Genomic DNA, 17,157 nt, shown 5'->3' with positions numbered 1-17,157 from the left:
CTGTGTCATCTAATGTATGCTGTACAATGTCCCTTTGTGCATAGTATCTCCTTGTGGATAGAATCCTGCTGTGACCAGTATGTGGCCAGTCTAAGGGTATAGGGTCTCTTAGTAAAGGATGTGTATTGTCTACGATTCAGTATCCAGTTGATTCTGTCTTATTTGTTCCATTCTTCGATCACACGTCTGAAGATTACAAGCAACACAAGGGAGTCCATTATTCCTTGCGTGTATCTTTACTTAATAAGAATCGGAAATCATATTTCTAAACAAATCCCGGCGCCACATCTGGCGAGCTGGTGTTGACGTCATCATGCCGTCAATGCTTTTGATGTGATGGTGTCATTCTCTAGGCTTTCAGGCTCCAATCAAACCTCCGTCAGCTGCTACCCAAGCACAGATTCATGAGGCAGAGAGGACATGTGAGTAAGTGACAGAATAACAAGGTGTCTGGTCCAGTCCTGGGACTTCTGATGCTTTTTTTTTATCCATGGAAGAGTTCTCAATGCTGCGCAATTTTAATTAGTAGTGGTCATAAAATGGGATCACTAATTTCTGCCTCATGAGGCGTTAGGCATGCATCTGGTCGCCAGTTCTGGATGGTGGGGGTGAGGTGTCTGACAGGGTGGGGTGGGGGTGGGGGGGGGGGGGGGGGTTCACAAGGAAGGAATGGGGAAAGATGGTTCAAATTTGGGGGTGGAGAGGTGCAGATTAAATAGCACAGCTTCTCTTCATTATAACACTCGCTCTCCACAGGCATAGCTGCTACTGATATTGTATAGGCAGCGCTATAAAATCCAGCCACGTGTCAAATGTGTGCTGTGAGAGGGAGAGTGGGGGGCAACATGAGCTGGGGGCAGTTTGGGGGGATGTGGTGGGAACCAGGGGCAGAGAGGGGGGTGGGGGGTTAGTCATGATCAGAGCGGAAGGCTGCAAACCTGGCGTGCCTGGTAGTGATTCCTTGCATCCGCTATAGCACATGTGGGAAAGGTTTTGCCAGTTCAAGAGCCAACAGAACAGTTTTTCAGTCATTGCTTTGGTGTGGCTGGAAGAGCCTGCGGATATATACACAGCTCTCTAAGTGAGGGTCAGCCAGACAGACTGATCCAGAACAGAACCGCACAGAGACAAGGAGAGGGGGAGAGAGAGAGAGAGAGAGAGAGAGAGAGACACACACACACACACAAGGAGATAGAGGGAGAGAGAAAGTAAGTGAAGACAGACAGAATGACAGACGAGTAATAAAGTGGAGACAGACAAATACAATGGGTCCATAGAGGTACAAGCAGAGAATGGAGGGGGCGATGTTCGACCCTTAATTTATAACTCAGGGGGCCTTCAGTACTTGGCAGTAATCTGAAATTGGCCTCAGTTTTTTCTTACACAGCGTTACATAATTTTCTGCAAGTTTTACAACAGACTGGGAACTAAAGTTGTATAACATATTGGCATAAGTACATACAAACACTCAACCTTTTCACAGTCAATTATAATCAGAAGTATTTCTATGCTATTCAATTTGTACAAGACCAACAAATTATAATATTTCAGCATTGTGTATAAAACATAATTTAAACATACATAACATCACAATAGTAATGAAAGAGTATGTGTTACTGGGGTGTGGTCATAGTGATTGTCTGCTGTGAATTTTGCCCAGGGGCCTGTCGATCCTCTGTGTCCACATCACAGACACACACTACAGATCTTTATGGGTTCAGGCCGCCATGGAGGTGCAGGGTTTAGAGGTCAAGTGCATCCATCAGGTCCTGCCTGGGCTTAATAGGCAAAACCAATCAGTCGTGTTAAGGCTTAACAACCAAGGAGGTCAGGGGCATTGTGGGCACTCATGTGGGGTGACTAATAGGACCTACCAACCTGACCTGAAGGGTAGAAAGGACGGATGGAGAGAGAAAGGGAGCAAGGGAGGGAAATAATGATTTAGGTCTTAACGTGAGGAGAAAACATGTCTGTTTGCAAACCCTATAGATGTCACTTTTTTATTAACTGCTGAATAGAAGACTTTGTTTCCTTACTTGGCGGAATGCCAGACTTATGTTTTACACAAGTCAGTTGGGGGGGCAGATGAACGATAAACATTTAATCATAGGGGTTAACGTGAAATAACCTGGATTCTGATAAGTGCTAGTCTTGGCAGTGGTACTGTACAGTTTTGGTGAGAGCTCAGCCAGCTGCAGCTGATTGGCTGCGGAGGCCAGAGAGAGACTGGCTGGTGCCCAAAGCTGTGTGTGTGTGCGTGTGTGCGTGCGTGCGCACACATGCATGCAGTCATTTATCAGATGCTTTTATCTAAAGTGACCTACAACATTATGCAATAAACTTTATATAATACATAAGGCAGGACCTTAGATAGTGAGCTTCATTGGCACACTGGCCCATACCAACCACCACACATATGCATAGCATATGGCAACTGGTAGCAATAGTAACATTGTGTACTTCCAAAACATAGTCATTATGGGTTTCATAAAGTAATAAATGATTTGGCATAGAGCATTTTTTATGGGAAGTTTTTATTGGCTATTTTTCTGTAATACTTAGCTGTACTTTCTCTGTGGTCATTCTTGAACCTGGTACTGTATACAGTATTTGGTTGTCCTCACACACATTTATTAATAGTATTAAATACATAAGCTTTGTACAACACATGACAAATCTGGGCACACAACTCTATTGTTTTCTGTAATGTTTAACAGTAGTCACTAGTTTCTAGTCTCTAGTTTCTGTTCCCTTTCCACATTATGTCCTTCTGTCTTTCCCCAGAGAGTGGACCACCACTTCTCATCGAGACGAAGGTCTTCGCCATCCACGGCAGTAACGCCACTCTGCCGTGCCGGCTCCACCGCCAGTACGGCAAGGCGTTCGGCAGCGCCGGGATGAGGATCAAGTGGACCAAGCTTTCGGAGGACGAGTCCACGGAGGAGGACGTGCTCGTCTCAATGGGCTTCCACAAGAAGAGCTACGGAGCCTTCCAGGGCCGCGTGCAGCTGAGGGAGGAGGACGAGAATGACGCCTCACTGATCATCTCCGACGTCTCCCTGGATGACGCGGGCAAGTTCCGCTGTGAGGTCATCAACGGCATTGATGACGACGTGCAGGACGTCACCTTGGAGATGCAACATAGTGTAGACCACAGCAACGGTAAGTCCTCTTCTTTATACTCCAGTTCAGGTATGGTCATCTCACCTCATCACATAGTGGACAGTATGTCCCTTTCATACAGTAACATACTCAGTATGTGTATGAAAGATGTGTCGATTCTGTTTCTTAGTCTTTATATGTTACCTTGCTTGCTGCACTGTAAAAATTGTGGAAAGTATCAGATTTTATGTACACCGCAAAACATATTTCTGTTGGTATATTCAACAGGGCTGTCTTTTAAAAAGAACTAACAGAGCAGCACAAAATCAAAATCGGAGACAAAAATTATCTTTCACAATGTATTCTGGCCAGTAAAGACGTGTTTTTTGATGATATGTTTTTGATGATGTGTTTCGGCTGAGAGCCTTTGTCAGAGCATAACATTTCTCAGGTACTTTTGGTTCACTTACAGTATTTTAAAGACCTCAGCATCATCTAGTTGGTTTTCTTTATAGGACAAGCAGCTGTTGTTCATTTTCTCAAAGCAGTTTTTCCCATGTGAATAGTGTTTAGCAGCAGTAAACTAAAACACATTTTCCATCTAATCTAATCCGTCCATCTACTCCAAACATCCGTCTCACTCATATATTTGCATAATTGTGAAAAGACTCCTGTTCTGCCTTGTAATATGTGCACAAATACATAAAGAGCTGATTTTATCTTGTTTTCAATTGGTGAAACTGAGTCAATTTAAAGGTATCCAGTGCTATTACACAGCATGTACATTGTCCTTATAGTTCTCAGTGTCGGCCAGGACCGCCTGAGCAGATTTAGCTCCAGGCTAACAAAGGGAATCTTTAAAATGAGAGAAGCCAGATCTAACCCAAATCAAAATACTGGCACAACTAACCATTGTTACTATTGGAGCACGGTCACATCCAATGAAAAGCCTCAATGCTGGTTGTGGTTTTCTCCGAATGTAATCAAATGTGCTCTTCTTTGAGTCATCTACTCATACAGTATGACAGTACTGCACTCAGACCACTATGGGATGCAGGGTTTGAACTTTACCGCAGGTAAATAATTACTCTAAACCACTTCGCCCCCTGGGTCAGATGCTGTCCGTCTTGCACTCCCTGACTTCCCTGTTAAATAGACGATAAAAGTGTTTGGACAGATAGGAGGAAAATGGTTTACACTATTCACTCTCAGGTGGACAATGTTAAAGATTAACAATAGAACATCAAAATGTCAGCTGGATAGCTCTTAGCTCAAAAGACAAATTTAAAACATCCGTTCTATCTTTAATACATTGTGTCCCAAGATCATATAGTGCAGTAATCAAACTTTTCCTAAAGGCTTTCACATCTGAAAAGGCTTACATTTGACAAGAGGCTGGAAATAACACTATTAGAAACATATAAGTACATTTCAGTTGGCCTAGCATTCCCTGGCTCTTTCTACCATAGCAAAATAATTAAATCAAGGGCGCTTGCTTGGAAGAGGCATTAGAGTTCACATCTATAGCTCACATGAGATCTTCCCTGCTCTTCCCTGCTGTAAGGCCGACTGACACAAAATCAGTCAGTTAGCTAAGTTGGCCGCTCTGGAGAGGGCTATATTCTTTCAACACTCCCCACTAGCTGCCATATCAGATAGATTAATGGACTTACACTCGCCACATATACAGCAATTTCACATCATATGTCAGCAAACGCAATAGTCCCTTTAGGACATGGCCTGGTCTAGACAGAGACCACACACATTCTTCATCCTACTGTATACTAGAGGGGTAGATCTGCAGTGAATTACAATAATGAAATGTCTGAAAAATAAACTGAAAACTATTGCATAAACCGTTACATAATACCTTGTGGGGGGGCATGGTGCCAATGAAAGGATGCCAATGAAAGCTGTTCTGTTCACGCATGGGTTATTGTGCTGTATTGTTTGTTATTATCTGGTCGTAACAATTATGTTATGATGGGAAATTATCCTGAGAAATCGTAACCTGATGTGTTCTTTTTCCTGTCCTCTTCTGTTCATCCCAGGTGTGGTTTTCCCCTACTTCCCTCGTCTGGGACGCTACAACCTCAACTTCCACGATGCAGAGCAAGCCTGTCTGGGCCAGGACGCCGTGGTGGCCAACTTCGACCAGCTCTATGAGGCCTGGAGAGTCGGTCTGGACTGGTGCAACGCTGGCTGGCTGAATGACGGGTCCGTGCAGTACCCCATCACCAACCCCAGAGGGCCCTGCGGAGGCACCAACGCCGGGGCTGGCCTCAGGAACTACGGCCGGCGTGACAAGTCCAGGAGCCGCTATGACGTCTTCTGCTTCGCCTCAAACCTCAATGGTAGGCTTTGGTGTTTTCGTGCCAGAAACAGCAAGGAAAAGTATTGAGACACTGTTATTCAAGCAGTAAAGCAGACTTGATGGCCACAGCTCATTTGTTAACCCCACTGTAAGCTGAGGTTCCCAATAAATGTAGTTACAGTATACATTAGGTACATTTGAAAAGGACTAAATATCCACATATGCAGTCACTGTACTCATTACATTGGCAAAGTTAAATAGGAATAAATTGAAATAATCTTATTCTTTCATCTCTGGCCCCCAGGTCACTTCTATTGGTTGGTCCAGCCCAACAGGCTGTCGTATGATGAGGCGGTACAGGCGTGCCAGGATGACGGTGCGGCGATCGCCAAGGTTGGCCAGATGTTTGCTGCCTGGAAGCTGCAGGGTTACGACCGCTGTGATGCCGGCTGGCTGGCTGACGGGAGCGTCCGTTACCCCATCTCCAGACCCCGCAAGAACTGCAGTCCCACGGAGGCTGCCGTGCGCTTCGTGGGCTTCCCCGACAAGAAACAGAAGCTCTACGGTGTGTACTGCTACAAGGCCTAGGAAGGAGGGGGAGACGCTCAGCCCAAAGCACAGCGGCCCCTACATAACCACCAAAGAGAAACAACAGCAATGACAACAGCATTAAAGACAGACACACAATGGGACATTATTCGCATGAACTAGCATGAGCTCATTATCTTACCAAAACTGTGATAACATTTTTTTATTCTTACAAAAATGAATACGGTAAAAGCTCATTTTCATACTGCTACGATCATCGTATATTGTGTAACTTTTAACCATTCTTTGAAATATTCTGTTGATGTTTTACAGACTGTCAGTAGACACACAACACAAAACTACAGTATAGTAAAACATTGTGACAGAGACAAGAACTAGACGATGGCTAAACATCATCCTAGTTTGATTTGTCCTCCATACATAGATTTGATGCGTGAAAGTAAGAAAATATTTATGCTCCTTTGCATAATGTAACAGATTACAACTTGAAACAAAATAAATAAGTATACTGTATAGTCACACATCACATCTCTAGAATAATGATCTGGCTAAAAAGGCATTAACCTTTTCCAACTCTTAATAGCAAAGTTTTCTTGCTGAAAGAGTAATGCTTGCACAGTAATGTAAACACAGATGTCATCTGGTTTGTATTTTCCAAAGCAGTATTAATTATGTAAGCTCACATAGCAGCACACATGGAAGCTATGAACTTGATAATTGTGAGTTCATGTGTTTCACAAAGTTTGCTTTCAGATTTGGAGACCTGACTAAAAAAAAAAGTACCCGTTGCCAGTTGTTTATTTTTCATTAGTGTCTCCTCCATCACCTCAACCCTTCAAGGTGTTTTTCAAAGTCATCATTCCAAGTTTCTGTTCAAAGCATGGTCATTAGTGAAATGAATGTAACTGTTCAGGACTGTCACCCATCCTCCACAAGTAGCTTAGATAATAGATAAGTGGACAAACAAAATCAAAACAGTCATTTTAAGTATTGTAACCCTTTTAGCTCTTTTAGCTTTTTTTTGTTTGTTAGCTTTTTTGTGTGCATTTTGTCGCATAATATTGTTCACACTTTTGAATTATCTACAGCCAGGTGTGCATAATTGCATCAGAATTGGAGTGAATCCTTGCAAACTGGAGGTGAACTGATACTGTTAACTCGGCAGCAGTAGCATCTGTATGTGTAACACTGGAATGGCAGCCAAAGAGGAATCCACAATGACAAACTGCTGCTGATTTCACAGTGATTGCACAGCCTTGCTGCAAAGAAGCAAACATAGGACACACACAGGACACTTCCAGACATCACTGGCTCCAAGATGGCCATATGGTTTGTTAGCAAACAGTGCCCAAGGCTAATTTGGTTTACCTACTTTAATTGCTAAGCATTTTAAGAGCTGCCACTTGGAACAAAACAGGGAACACAACTCTAAGCACATGTCCTGCTTTGGGTACTGTATGTTTTCCTTTCATACAATAATCAGTTCAACGCGGGGTCTGCCATAGCCTTTCTTTCAGCAGGAGTAAAATCCAGACCCACAGATAATGCAAGTCATGTCCAAGTGCCCATTTGTGAGTATTAGCTGACAAGCCATTTATTTTTGTATTAAATAACAGGGACCTTTAGTGCCCTACATATGGACTATGGACTATGGGCAGTAGTGGTAAGCACATGTCAAGTGTAGCTATGATAGACATACTAGAAATGAAACTAGAGGGAGCAAATAGCTTCACTTCTTGCGCTACAATGCTAATCAACACATTTGGTCATGCAGGGAGTTGCCAACTAAGGTTGGCATAAAGAACCACCAGTCCATTGGAGCCTATATCTTGGTCAATAAAATTGCTGATAAAAATGACTGTGGTCGTCCTGCTTTCCCCTTTTGTGTTGCATTCAGCCCCCCCCTCTCTCTCTCTCTCTCTCTCTCTCTCTCATTATATCTCTCCCTCTCTCTCTCCCTCTCATTCTCTGTCATATCTGGTACCTACAGTATAGGTTGCTTGTGGTTAAATCAGTGAACCTGGTTTACTAAAAGGAAAATCTGACTAATACACAATGCTGGGTTGTCATGTCCTTGTCACCTTTGTATGCACAGAACACTTGGTGGAGGTATTTTTGTATCCTAATGCCATGTGCCTTTTTGAACAAAAGACCAGAAATAAAATAAAATAACTTGTTTAAATAAACCATTGCAGTTGTGACTTTATTTATGAGATGCAGGAACAAACAGTACATTTCTGATTTTATTGGATTGGACCAATATGCATGGATTCGATTTTCATTTTGTGGTCACACTAAGATTTAAGCAAGACTCAAGACTGATCAACTTGGTAACGGAGGGGTGATCTGCAGTATTTGGCATGAACAATAGTGTCCATTGTCAGAGTTGTGCATCTGTAACAGATGCAACTTGGTGACCATGCCTGCTTAATATGTACTGTAAGTTGAATATTAAGTTCTATGTGGTATACTGTAGAGTGAATGGAGTCAGACTGCAGATGTTAAAGAATAGAACAGACAACTGTAAGAGTTGGCCCATTGCCATCTCACTTGAGAAGGCCATGCAAGAGCCTCTGCCAGAACTATGAAGGAATACCATGTATGGTATTCTCTACATCCTGTGAACATATGTAAATGTTGTATCGATGTTAGATGTTTACACAATTTGTGTGTGTGTGTATGTGTGCTGGTATACATTACATATTGTGTGTGTGTGTGTGTGTGTGTGTGTGTGTGTGTGCATGCGTGCATGTGTGTATGTGTGAACAATAAATGAACAATGGACACGTTGATTTAGACTGAGACAGAGGCCGAGACGTTCAAGAAACCCAGGAGAGCCAAAGCAAATTTCCTTTCCAAAACACATTTCTCTTTTCAGAAGAGAACATCAAACACAGAAATCTTCGGTTAGACCAGTCATCCTAGAGGAACCGTACGAGACAGTCTGGTCTCCCAGTGTTTCAACCATGTCACGTCTGCATTTCATAAGGATGATTGGAGATGTTCAGCCAAAGCCAAATATGGCAAACGTCTACACCACTATCATCAAGTCCATCCTCACAATTCTCAACACAGTGATGATGCACAATTTTTCGGGACTCCCCAGCAGGATCAAACCATGGGCCCCCTCCCACAGTCCTATCTAATAGAGCAAAATACATTGCGTTCACTTCATGCTTTTTTTTTTAATACAAAAAATAATAATAGCAACAGGCATCAATGACAAAATGTGGCTGAGTATTTTTTTTTGTAACATTAAGGTCTTGTAGAACATTCATCTCATAGTAAGAAGCCTATCATTTGAAAAGTTCACTTCGCTGTGGAGGTCTCTGCAGTTGCTACCACTGCCAAGGAAAGTCCGACTGCAGCAGTGTATCATCCGCTCTGCTGAGAGAATGACTGGCTGCAACCTGCCATCCCTCCAGGACCTGCATGCCTCCAGGACCCTGAAGTGGGCAGGAACGATTGTGACCGACCCATCTCACCCTGGTCACAAACTCTTTGAACCACTTGCCTCCTGCAGGAGGCTGCGGCCCATCGGGACCAAAACCTCAAGGCAAAAAAGGTTTCTTCCCAACTATTGACCACTTCACCATTGTATTTTGCACTGTCCTTGTATGGCATGCACCAACAGACCAAATCAAATTCCTCATAGGTGTAAGCGTACTTGGCTAAATAAATATTGATTCTTATTCTGATTCCCTTTCAGTCTATAATCAGTCAGCAAGTCAAATCTGCTCTAATACAAACAACAAACAAACAAACATCTTTATTTGTCACGCAATGAACACAGGACGAATGAAAGGAGCATCCACCAATGAAATGTGTCTCTGCCTTTAGCCCATCCTGTTGTCCTTCCCCCAAGGGCAGCCGGGAGCAGTGCATGAGCCCGGGGACCAATCCAAGTGCTCCTGTCTGTTTGTCAGGGACAGGCAGTATTAATGTTCTGTTCTTCTGCATGTTTTTCATATTGGGTTCTTTATGGGGGAAACCCTTGTGAACAGGGGGAGAACATGCAAACTCCACACAGAAAGGCCCGGGAGATACCTCCCCTGGGTACATGACAACCCCGGGGAGAGATCGCCCCCCAATGCTAACAGCGTCTCAAGTGGGAATTGAACCCAGGACCTTCTTGCTGTGAGGCGACAGTGCTATGGGCTGTAAGATGAGAAGCAAACAAGATCATCCAATGCAAACCATGTCAAGATATTACACAACCTACAGCAATTTCATTTGTGAGAGTGCTTTACCCTATGCATTGCCACTGAGTAGGGTACTGTATGTACTGTAGCAGGGCGACGTGTCAGTAAGCAGGTACTGGCGATAGAGGGAGGTCATTTTGTACAAGTACATACAGTACTTTGGCACTAGACATCTTCATACAGTACATGTCTTCAGTGTTACTGCCTGGGAAGTAAGTCTGTTTTCTCAATGCTCCACTACATATGCATACAGTAACAACCATTTTGGGGCCAAGAGTAGCACTATAACACATGCTACTGCAAAAAAAACAATAAGCAAGTGGAATATTTATGGTCTCTGTTTCTGCACAGTGATCCATTTGGTCATGAGCACCAGTTTCTCCCACTCACAGTATATTTGTGTTTCATCTGTACAGTATATCACTATGATGGAGAGTTTACTATGATGATCTCCCTATGAATATATGTCCAGGGTCCTATGGAACAATTTTTATACTTTTTCCAGAGAAGCATGTTTCTCTGTAAGAGGGCTTTTGCACAGTAGTTAAAATGCAAAGCTTAAAGGAGGGTGTGTAAAAATAGTAAATAGTAATAGCAATAGTTAATTACTCTACCTCCACCATTCATCACAGAGTGAGGTAAGGGAGTGAACTCCAAAGGCTACGAATTAAAAATGCCTCTGGCCCTGACAAAATTAGCCCAAGGGTGCTCAAAGAGTGTGCGAGACAGCTGGCGTGTTCCAACACCTATTCAACCTGTTCCTGAGGCTGAAGAAGGTGCCACAGCGACCCGGCTCGCGGAATATATGGGTAGACCACGACACGGTGGCCTGCATCACAGACTACCTCACCGACAGGCCACAGTATGTCCGTCTGCAGGTTGTGATAAGCAACACAGGTGCCCCCCAAGACTGTGGCCTCATCAACAAGGAACGATTCCCCCACTGATTATGTTGTACATTTTTGTAGATGTTATTGTATATTGTAGCCGAATGTATTTACCACTTCACCATTGTATTTTGCACTGTCCTGTCTTGTTCTTCCACTACGGCATGCACCAACAGACCAAATCAAATTCCTCATAGGTGTAAGCATACTTGGCTAAATAAATATTGATTCTTATTCTGATTCATTCTGAATACAAACAACAAACAAACATATTTATTTGCCATGCAATGAACACAGGACAAGGTGTAGGGAAGCGGCAACGCTGGAACACACGCACACACACACACGCACACACACACACACACACACACACACACACACACACACACACACACACACACACACACACACACACACACACACACACACACACACACACGAATGAAAGGAGCATCCACCATTGAAATGTGTCTCTGCCTTTAGCCCATCCTGTTGTCCTTCCCCCAAGGGCAGCCGGGAGCAGTGCATGAGCCCGGGGACCAATCCAAGTGCTCCTGTCTGTCTTCGTCAGGGACAGGCAGTATTAGTGATTTACACTATGCATTGCCACTGAGTAGGCTACTATATGTACTGTAGCAGGGCGACGTGTGAGTAAGCAGGTACTGGAGATAGAGGAAGGTCATTTTGTTCTAGTACATACTGCACTACACGTCTTTGGCTAGTCTCCAGTGTTACTGCCAGGGGAGTTAGTCTGTTTTCCCAAACTGGACTGGACTGAGAACACTGAGGCCCTCTACAGGAAAGGACAGAGCAGACTGCTCTTCCTCAGGAGGCTCAGGTCCTTCGATGTGTGTAGCAGGCTGCTGCAGATGTTCTACCAGTCTGTTGTAGTCAGCACACTGTTCTTTGCCATCGCCTGCTGAGGAGGCAGCATCAAGTCTGGGGAGTCAAACAAGCTGAGCAAGCTGGTGAGGAGGGCCGGCTCTGTTGTGGGGCAACAACTGGACAGCCTGGAGTCTGTGGTGGAGAGGAGGATGAAGGACACACTGAAGTCTATTCTAGAAAACCCCTCCCACCCCCTCTGTGATGAGCTGTGGCAGATGGGGAGTACTTTCAGCTACAGGCTTATTCCCCCCAGGTGCAATATGGAGGTCTGTACGTCTGTATGTATGTATGTATGTATGTATGTATGTATGTATGTATGTATGTATGTATGTATGTATGTATGTATGTATGTATGTATGTATGTATGTATGTATGTATGTTTATACAACGGGTAGTTCCGACCTCGAAATCTGATTGGTTAGGAGCCGTTGTATATGCCATGATATACCATGGGCAAAGCCTCTTTACCGTTCTACTGTATGTGAAATATTACTGCGCCAATTATTACTGTCTGTAAAAACGTTAGTTCCATTGCGTAACGGTCTGTTGATTACATTTCAGTTTCTCCTTAAGAAAAATGGAAACTTTAATGTCAAATTTGAGTTGTTCTATCCGTCCTGTAGCCTACCACTCTGGTTTATCGTCACCACTTTTGCTACTCGCAGTTGCACAGCAAAGGTAGGCTACAGTTTGTTCATGGCTAGTTAGGTTGCTCAAGAGTATTAGTTTTGGTTGCTAGGGCTCATTGTTTGTCACTTTGAAACTCCATAGCAACGTGAGTTTTATGAACTACGTTTCTTGGCGGAGTTCATTAATATCGATATTAAGACACTGAAATAGTCACTATTTATCCAATAAATGTTTCCCAATGATGTAACCGTTGTATAAAAGCAATACCTCACTTGAGGGTTGTGGTATATGGCCAATATGCCACGGGTTGTGCTGGTCGAGGGCACTCGGCTGCGCCTCATGCCTACTGTATGACCACAGCACAACCCGTGGTATATTGGCCATATACCATACCCTCTCATGAGTTATTGCTTCAATGTATGTGTATGTGACATACATATTTATACAGACTGGATGTATGTATGTACATATATTTTATGAGATTCTATACTGTACACATGCTGTACATTACAAATGTAAAATATTATTCGTAAAGGCACAGATAATGCCTTGGAAACATAATTATTTTTTCTATCCGAATTTACTCATTATTCGGGGGGGGAAACTGAAGTGAATCACAGGAGACGCCACACTAATCCAGACCCGTTTCCAGAATGAAATGCCAGGGGGGGCATTCAATATTTTAGGGGGGGCACACACAAATTGTTTGGGTGCTTTTAAGCCCGTTTTAAGTCGTTTTTCATCCAGATTTAGAGGGATATCTCATTTCCCATTGTTATTCTAAGTTCTCACCGACACCTACCTCTGTGTGTTTTTGACATAAGTCTTTATCTATCTATCTATCTATCTATCTATCTATCTATCTATCTATCTATCTATCTATCTATCTATCTATCTATCTATCTATCTATCTGTCTGTCTGTCTGTCTGTCTGTCTGTCTGTCTACCTACCTTACTATTACCATATCTTTGGAATGTCTCCTCACTGCTCTGAATTCATCAAAACTGTCAAAATAAGTTGATTGCTGTTATATGGAGAATATGCAAAAACATTTTTGTAAAACCTTTTTAAATAAAAATAACACTAAATGTATCAAGTCCATCATAAGTGATTCAAAGTACTGTACATGCAAAAGGCATCCCTGTTGTGCAAACAAATAAACCAGTTTTCCCCAAAAGAAAATTACAGCTTATGAAACTAGCATCTTCAGCCTTATTTGACGAGTCACTTAACCAGCCAACTCTCCTCTCCAGATAGGTGGGGTGACCTGAGAACCTAAACCCTGGGTGGATAATTGTAAAGTTAAAACACGTTAAAAACGATTGTAATTACTAAAATTTTTTTATCAAGGCAACTAAGTCCTGGCGTCTGGTGGGTCCTAGAACCGGGTAAGTCAGGACAATTTTGGGAGGGATGCGCTTTCAAAGCATGCCCTGATGGGAGGTTTCACAGCACCAGAAGGGCGCTGAGCAGTGGCATTTTTATATGTAAAAAACATACAGAAACAACCAATCTTTTAGGGACACACTAAATAAACTACAGAGCCATTATATGACAACAATGGCCAAGCACCACGAAGAGGAATGACAGAACGATAAAATACACCCCCTAGGGCACAGCACTCAATAGCCTACTCCCTCACTAATCAGTGTTTAGGCTACTACTAGCCTACTAGGCCTTAGCCCACCGCTCCAGGACGCAAAGTTAACGCTCTCGAGTGCCGATTATATAGGCAAAGCAAAACGCACAGCCATAACAACTGGTAATTAATCACAAAAGACCTACCTTATATCGTAACCCAAACTCGTTTAATCCACTTCATTTTGTAATCAATTTTCAACAAATAGCCTACTGAAGATCTCCGTTTTCAATGTTCATTGATGCTGCCAATAGCTATATAGCTAAAGTGGGTAACGTGATTGACCAATAGGTGTGTGTTTTACCTGGCCTACAATGTTAAGTGAATAACGAGCTAGTAAGACCGGTGTCAACGGACCGTAACGTGGACTGTATTTTCATGAGGACTGTAGGGGGCAACGGAGCACTACCAAAACGCTAAACACGGATGAAAATGAAGCGATATGGCAGAATACAAGACGCATTTAAGTCAAAAACAGTCTGAAAGTCAATTTTCGTGCCTTCTTTCACTGAAAGAAAGCGCACAAATCAAGTTTTATTTGGATTTGTATGGGTAAGTCAAGGAGCAATCGCCACTACTTCAGAATCTTCTGACATCCACTAATAATTCATCCCATGTATACAAGTTTTTGCACTAGTATGTCGTTAACATTACCAAAAATGGCCGCACGGAATGAATGATCTGCCCTACTCTGCCTGGGATTGGCTAATATGGTGCCTTCCTTGGTTGAGATTGGTCAGGTTTTAGTGGTCAGTTCGATTGGTTAAAGTATATCAGGGTAAGCCAATCAGATGCAGAATAGCCCGGGGTCATTCCGTCATCAGAGAGATTTACGTCTTTCGAGTTTCGTTCAGGGCGGGCTGAGCTGATTCAGTGGGCGGGCCTGGCCCCCAAATGCCCGCCCTTGGAGACGGGACTGCACTAATCCGATAAGAAACCACTGGCAATGGCTACAACGAGATGTCAGATAAAGTTGAAAGGACAAGCAGCAAGTTTCTAAGTTAGCTGGTCATTCCATTTTGGTAGGTATGGATTTGAAAGTGTGTTCCACCGGTAGACTTTATATCCATTGCAAAAAACATAGCTAGAGCCATAATGTTAAGATAAGAGTAAAGTTATTGTCAACTAGACAATGACTTCAAAAAAGAGGCTGCACTCAGTCTGAGATGAAATGTGGCTTGTGGATGTTTGCTATGTATGTGTTACTGCCTGCATAGTTGAAGTACAGCATTGCACATTTTGCAGTGCACTTGATTCATTTCCAAACTTACCAAAACTCCGTTTTGCTGGCTTCATGTTGTAGTCTGACTCTGTGAAAGCAAAAGTTGCTAGTCATGTGACAGCTCGTATCTGAAATGGTAGCACAGCACCCTCTACTGTTGGATTTAAAAGTTATTTTACTCCACACCCTAGTAATAGATAACTCATCATCTCCCTTGCCTCTGGAGTCACAATTAAGAATCTGTAGTTAGAATCTTGGATTCTGTACTTTTTAATTATAGGCTAGCATATGTGTTGATTTCATTCATAGAGTGGTGAGGCGATCTCACTATTTTGTAGGCTAGCACGCTGCCATTGTGGGGTGTAGTCCAAAATGTAATGCAAGTATTGTGTAGCCTACTGTACACACAATGGCTGTGTAGCAGATTATGGACATGGCAAATATTATAAAGAGCATACTGTGGGACTGATACAGGAATGTTGGTGATCTCAAGCAAGCTGATAAAGATCTGCAGGCCTTCAGGCTCAAGCCACGGACATCCTGCCCTCACCTACCCAGTTACTAATCAATGGGAGGTCACGCAAGGGGAAACATGGGTTAGTTTGGACTGTCTCCTGTCAAACTCACAGTAAACTTGACAGAACCATTTCTAGCACAAGGACTGGTCCCTTGAAATGGGATTTTGGGGGATCATTAATTCTTCCTCTCACACAATGGTCCCCCCCCCCCCCCCCCCCCCGGCGTAATAAACCAATGGTCTATACATGCATTGTATTTGTAACCAAGGGTTACTGTGTTTTGTAAATAACTGGTTGCTAAGTCAACCTAGTGATGTTTGGTATCAATCTGAAGCTAAAATCATGAATCAGTTGATTATGCATGCTGGGGAAAAGTAATATGTTGAAACCATAACAGGGATATTTGATTGAGAGAATCTTGGCTCCCCTTTTCTGACCTGAAGGGAGTGGGGGTTGACAGAGCCCACAGAGCCCCTCACCCTGTGTGAATGACCAATTGTTGCTGTCCATGTCCATGCCCTTTATAAGTGTGGACGGGGCAGATCTCTCTCTCTCTCATGTTTCTTCCGTGTGTTCTTCTTGTAACACGTAACCAAGGATCCAGGCTTGTGTCTCATTGATGAAAAGTTGACACCAGGGTCTTAATTTAATTTAAATAATGAATTTCCACAAACTCTTCAAACGATCCACCTCTGGCGAGAGCAGAGGGTTTGAACAAGACATTTGTAACTTTTAAACTCTGAACTGTTTCAGTTTGCTGTAGTCTACACTGAACAGCTCTGAAATTGAACTCAGAATCTCTGCGAATATCAATGTTTGCCACAGTCTACCATCCCTGTACAGAACAGGGTGGTGCCCCATATATGAGTTGATTTAATGTATTAATTACATATTCCTTTATATTTGTGATAACCGCGGTATAATCATAAATTATACACAGTCAAATAGTTATATTTCCATAGTTCTAACTCTTAGAATGCTACAGCTGTCCAAAAAAAAGATGGATTAACTCTTTAGCACCAGGGCAGTAGACTTGGCTTTTTTCTTTCATTTGAAAAAAAAAATGTGGCTATTATGACACCCTAATGGTTGTCCTTTTTTTTTTAGACCAGAATTTAAAAGTATGACGATGTGGAAATATATTTCAAAACTAATTATATGGCAATATAAATCAATCAATTTGATGCTTTGAAGGCTCAAAAATGGCA

General features: G+C 42.8%; 1 protein-coding gene across 1 annotated transcript in view; it reads left to right on the top strand.

Moving 5' to 3' along the window:
• The window catches only part of hapln1a (hyaluronan and proteoglycan link protein 1a), a gene marked incomplete at both ends in the record, with an annotated part of 9,558 nt that extends 3,554 nt beyond the window's left edge, over positions 1-6,004 (top strand). Inside the window, 3 exons of the mRNA XM_084456839.1 lie at positions 2,785-3,162; positions 5,154-5,456; positions 5,721-6,004. Coding sequence (XP_084312965.1) covers positions 2,785-3,162; positions 5,154-5,456; positions 5,721-6,004 — 965 coding nt within the window. The remainder of the gene's footprint in view (positions 1-2,784; positions 3,163-5,153; positions 5,457-5,720) is intronic.
• Between the last annotated feature and the right edge of the window lie 11,153 nt (positions 6,005-17,157).

Source organism: Borostomias antarcticus (assembly GCF_949987555.1).
Source record: "Borostomias antarcticus genome assembly, chromosome: 23".
Lineage (NCBI taxonomy): Eukaryota > Metazoa > Chordata > Actinopteri > Stomiiformes > Stomiidae > Borostomias > Borostomias antarcticus.
Note: the sequence above shows the minus strand (reverse complement) of the source record. Positions and strands in the feature narration are given on the sequence as shown.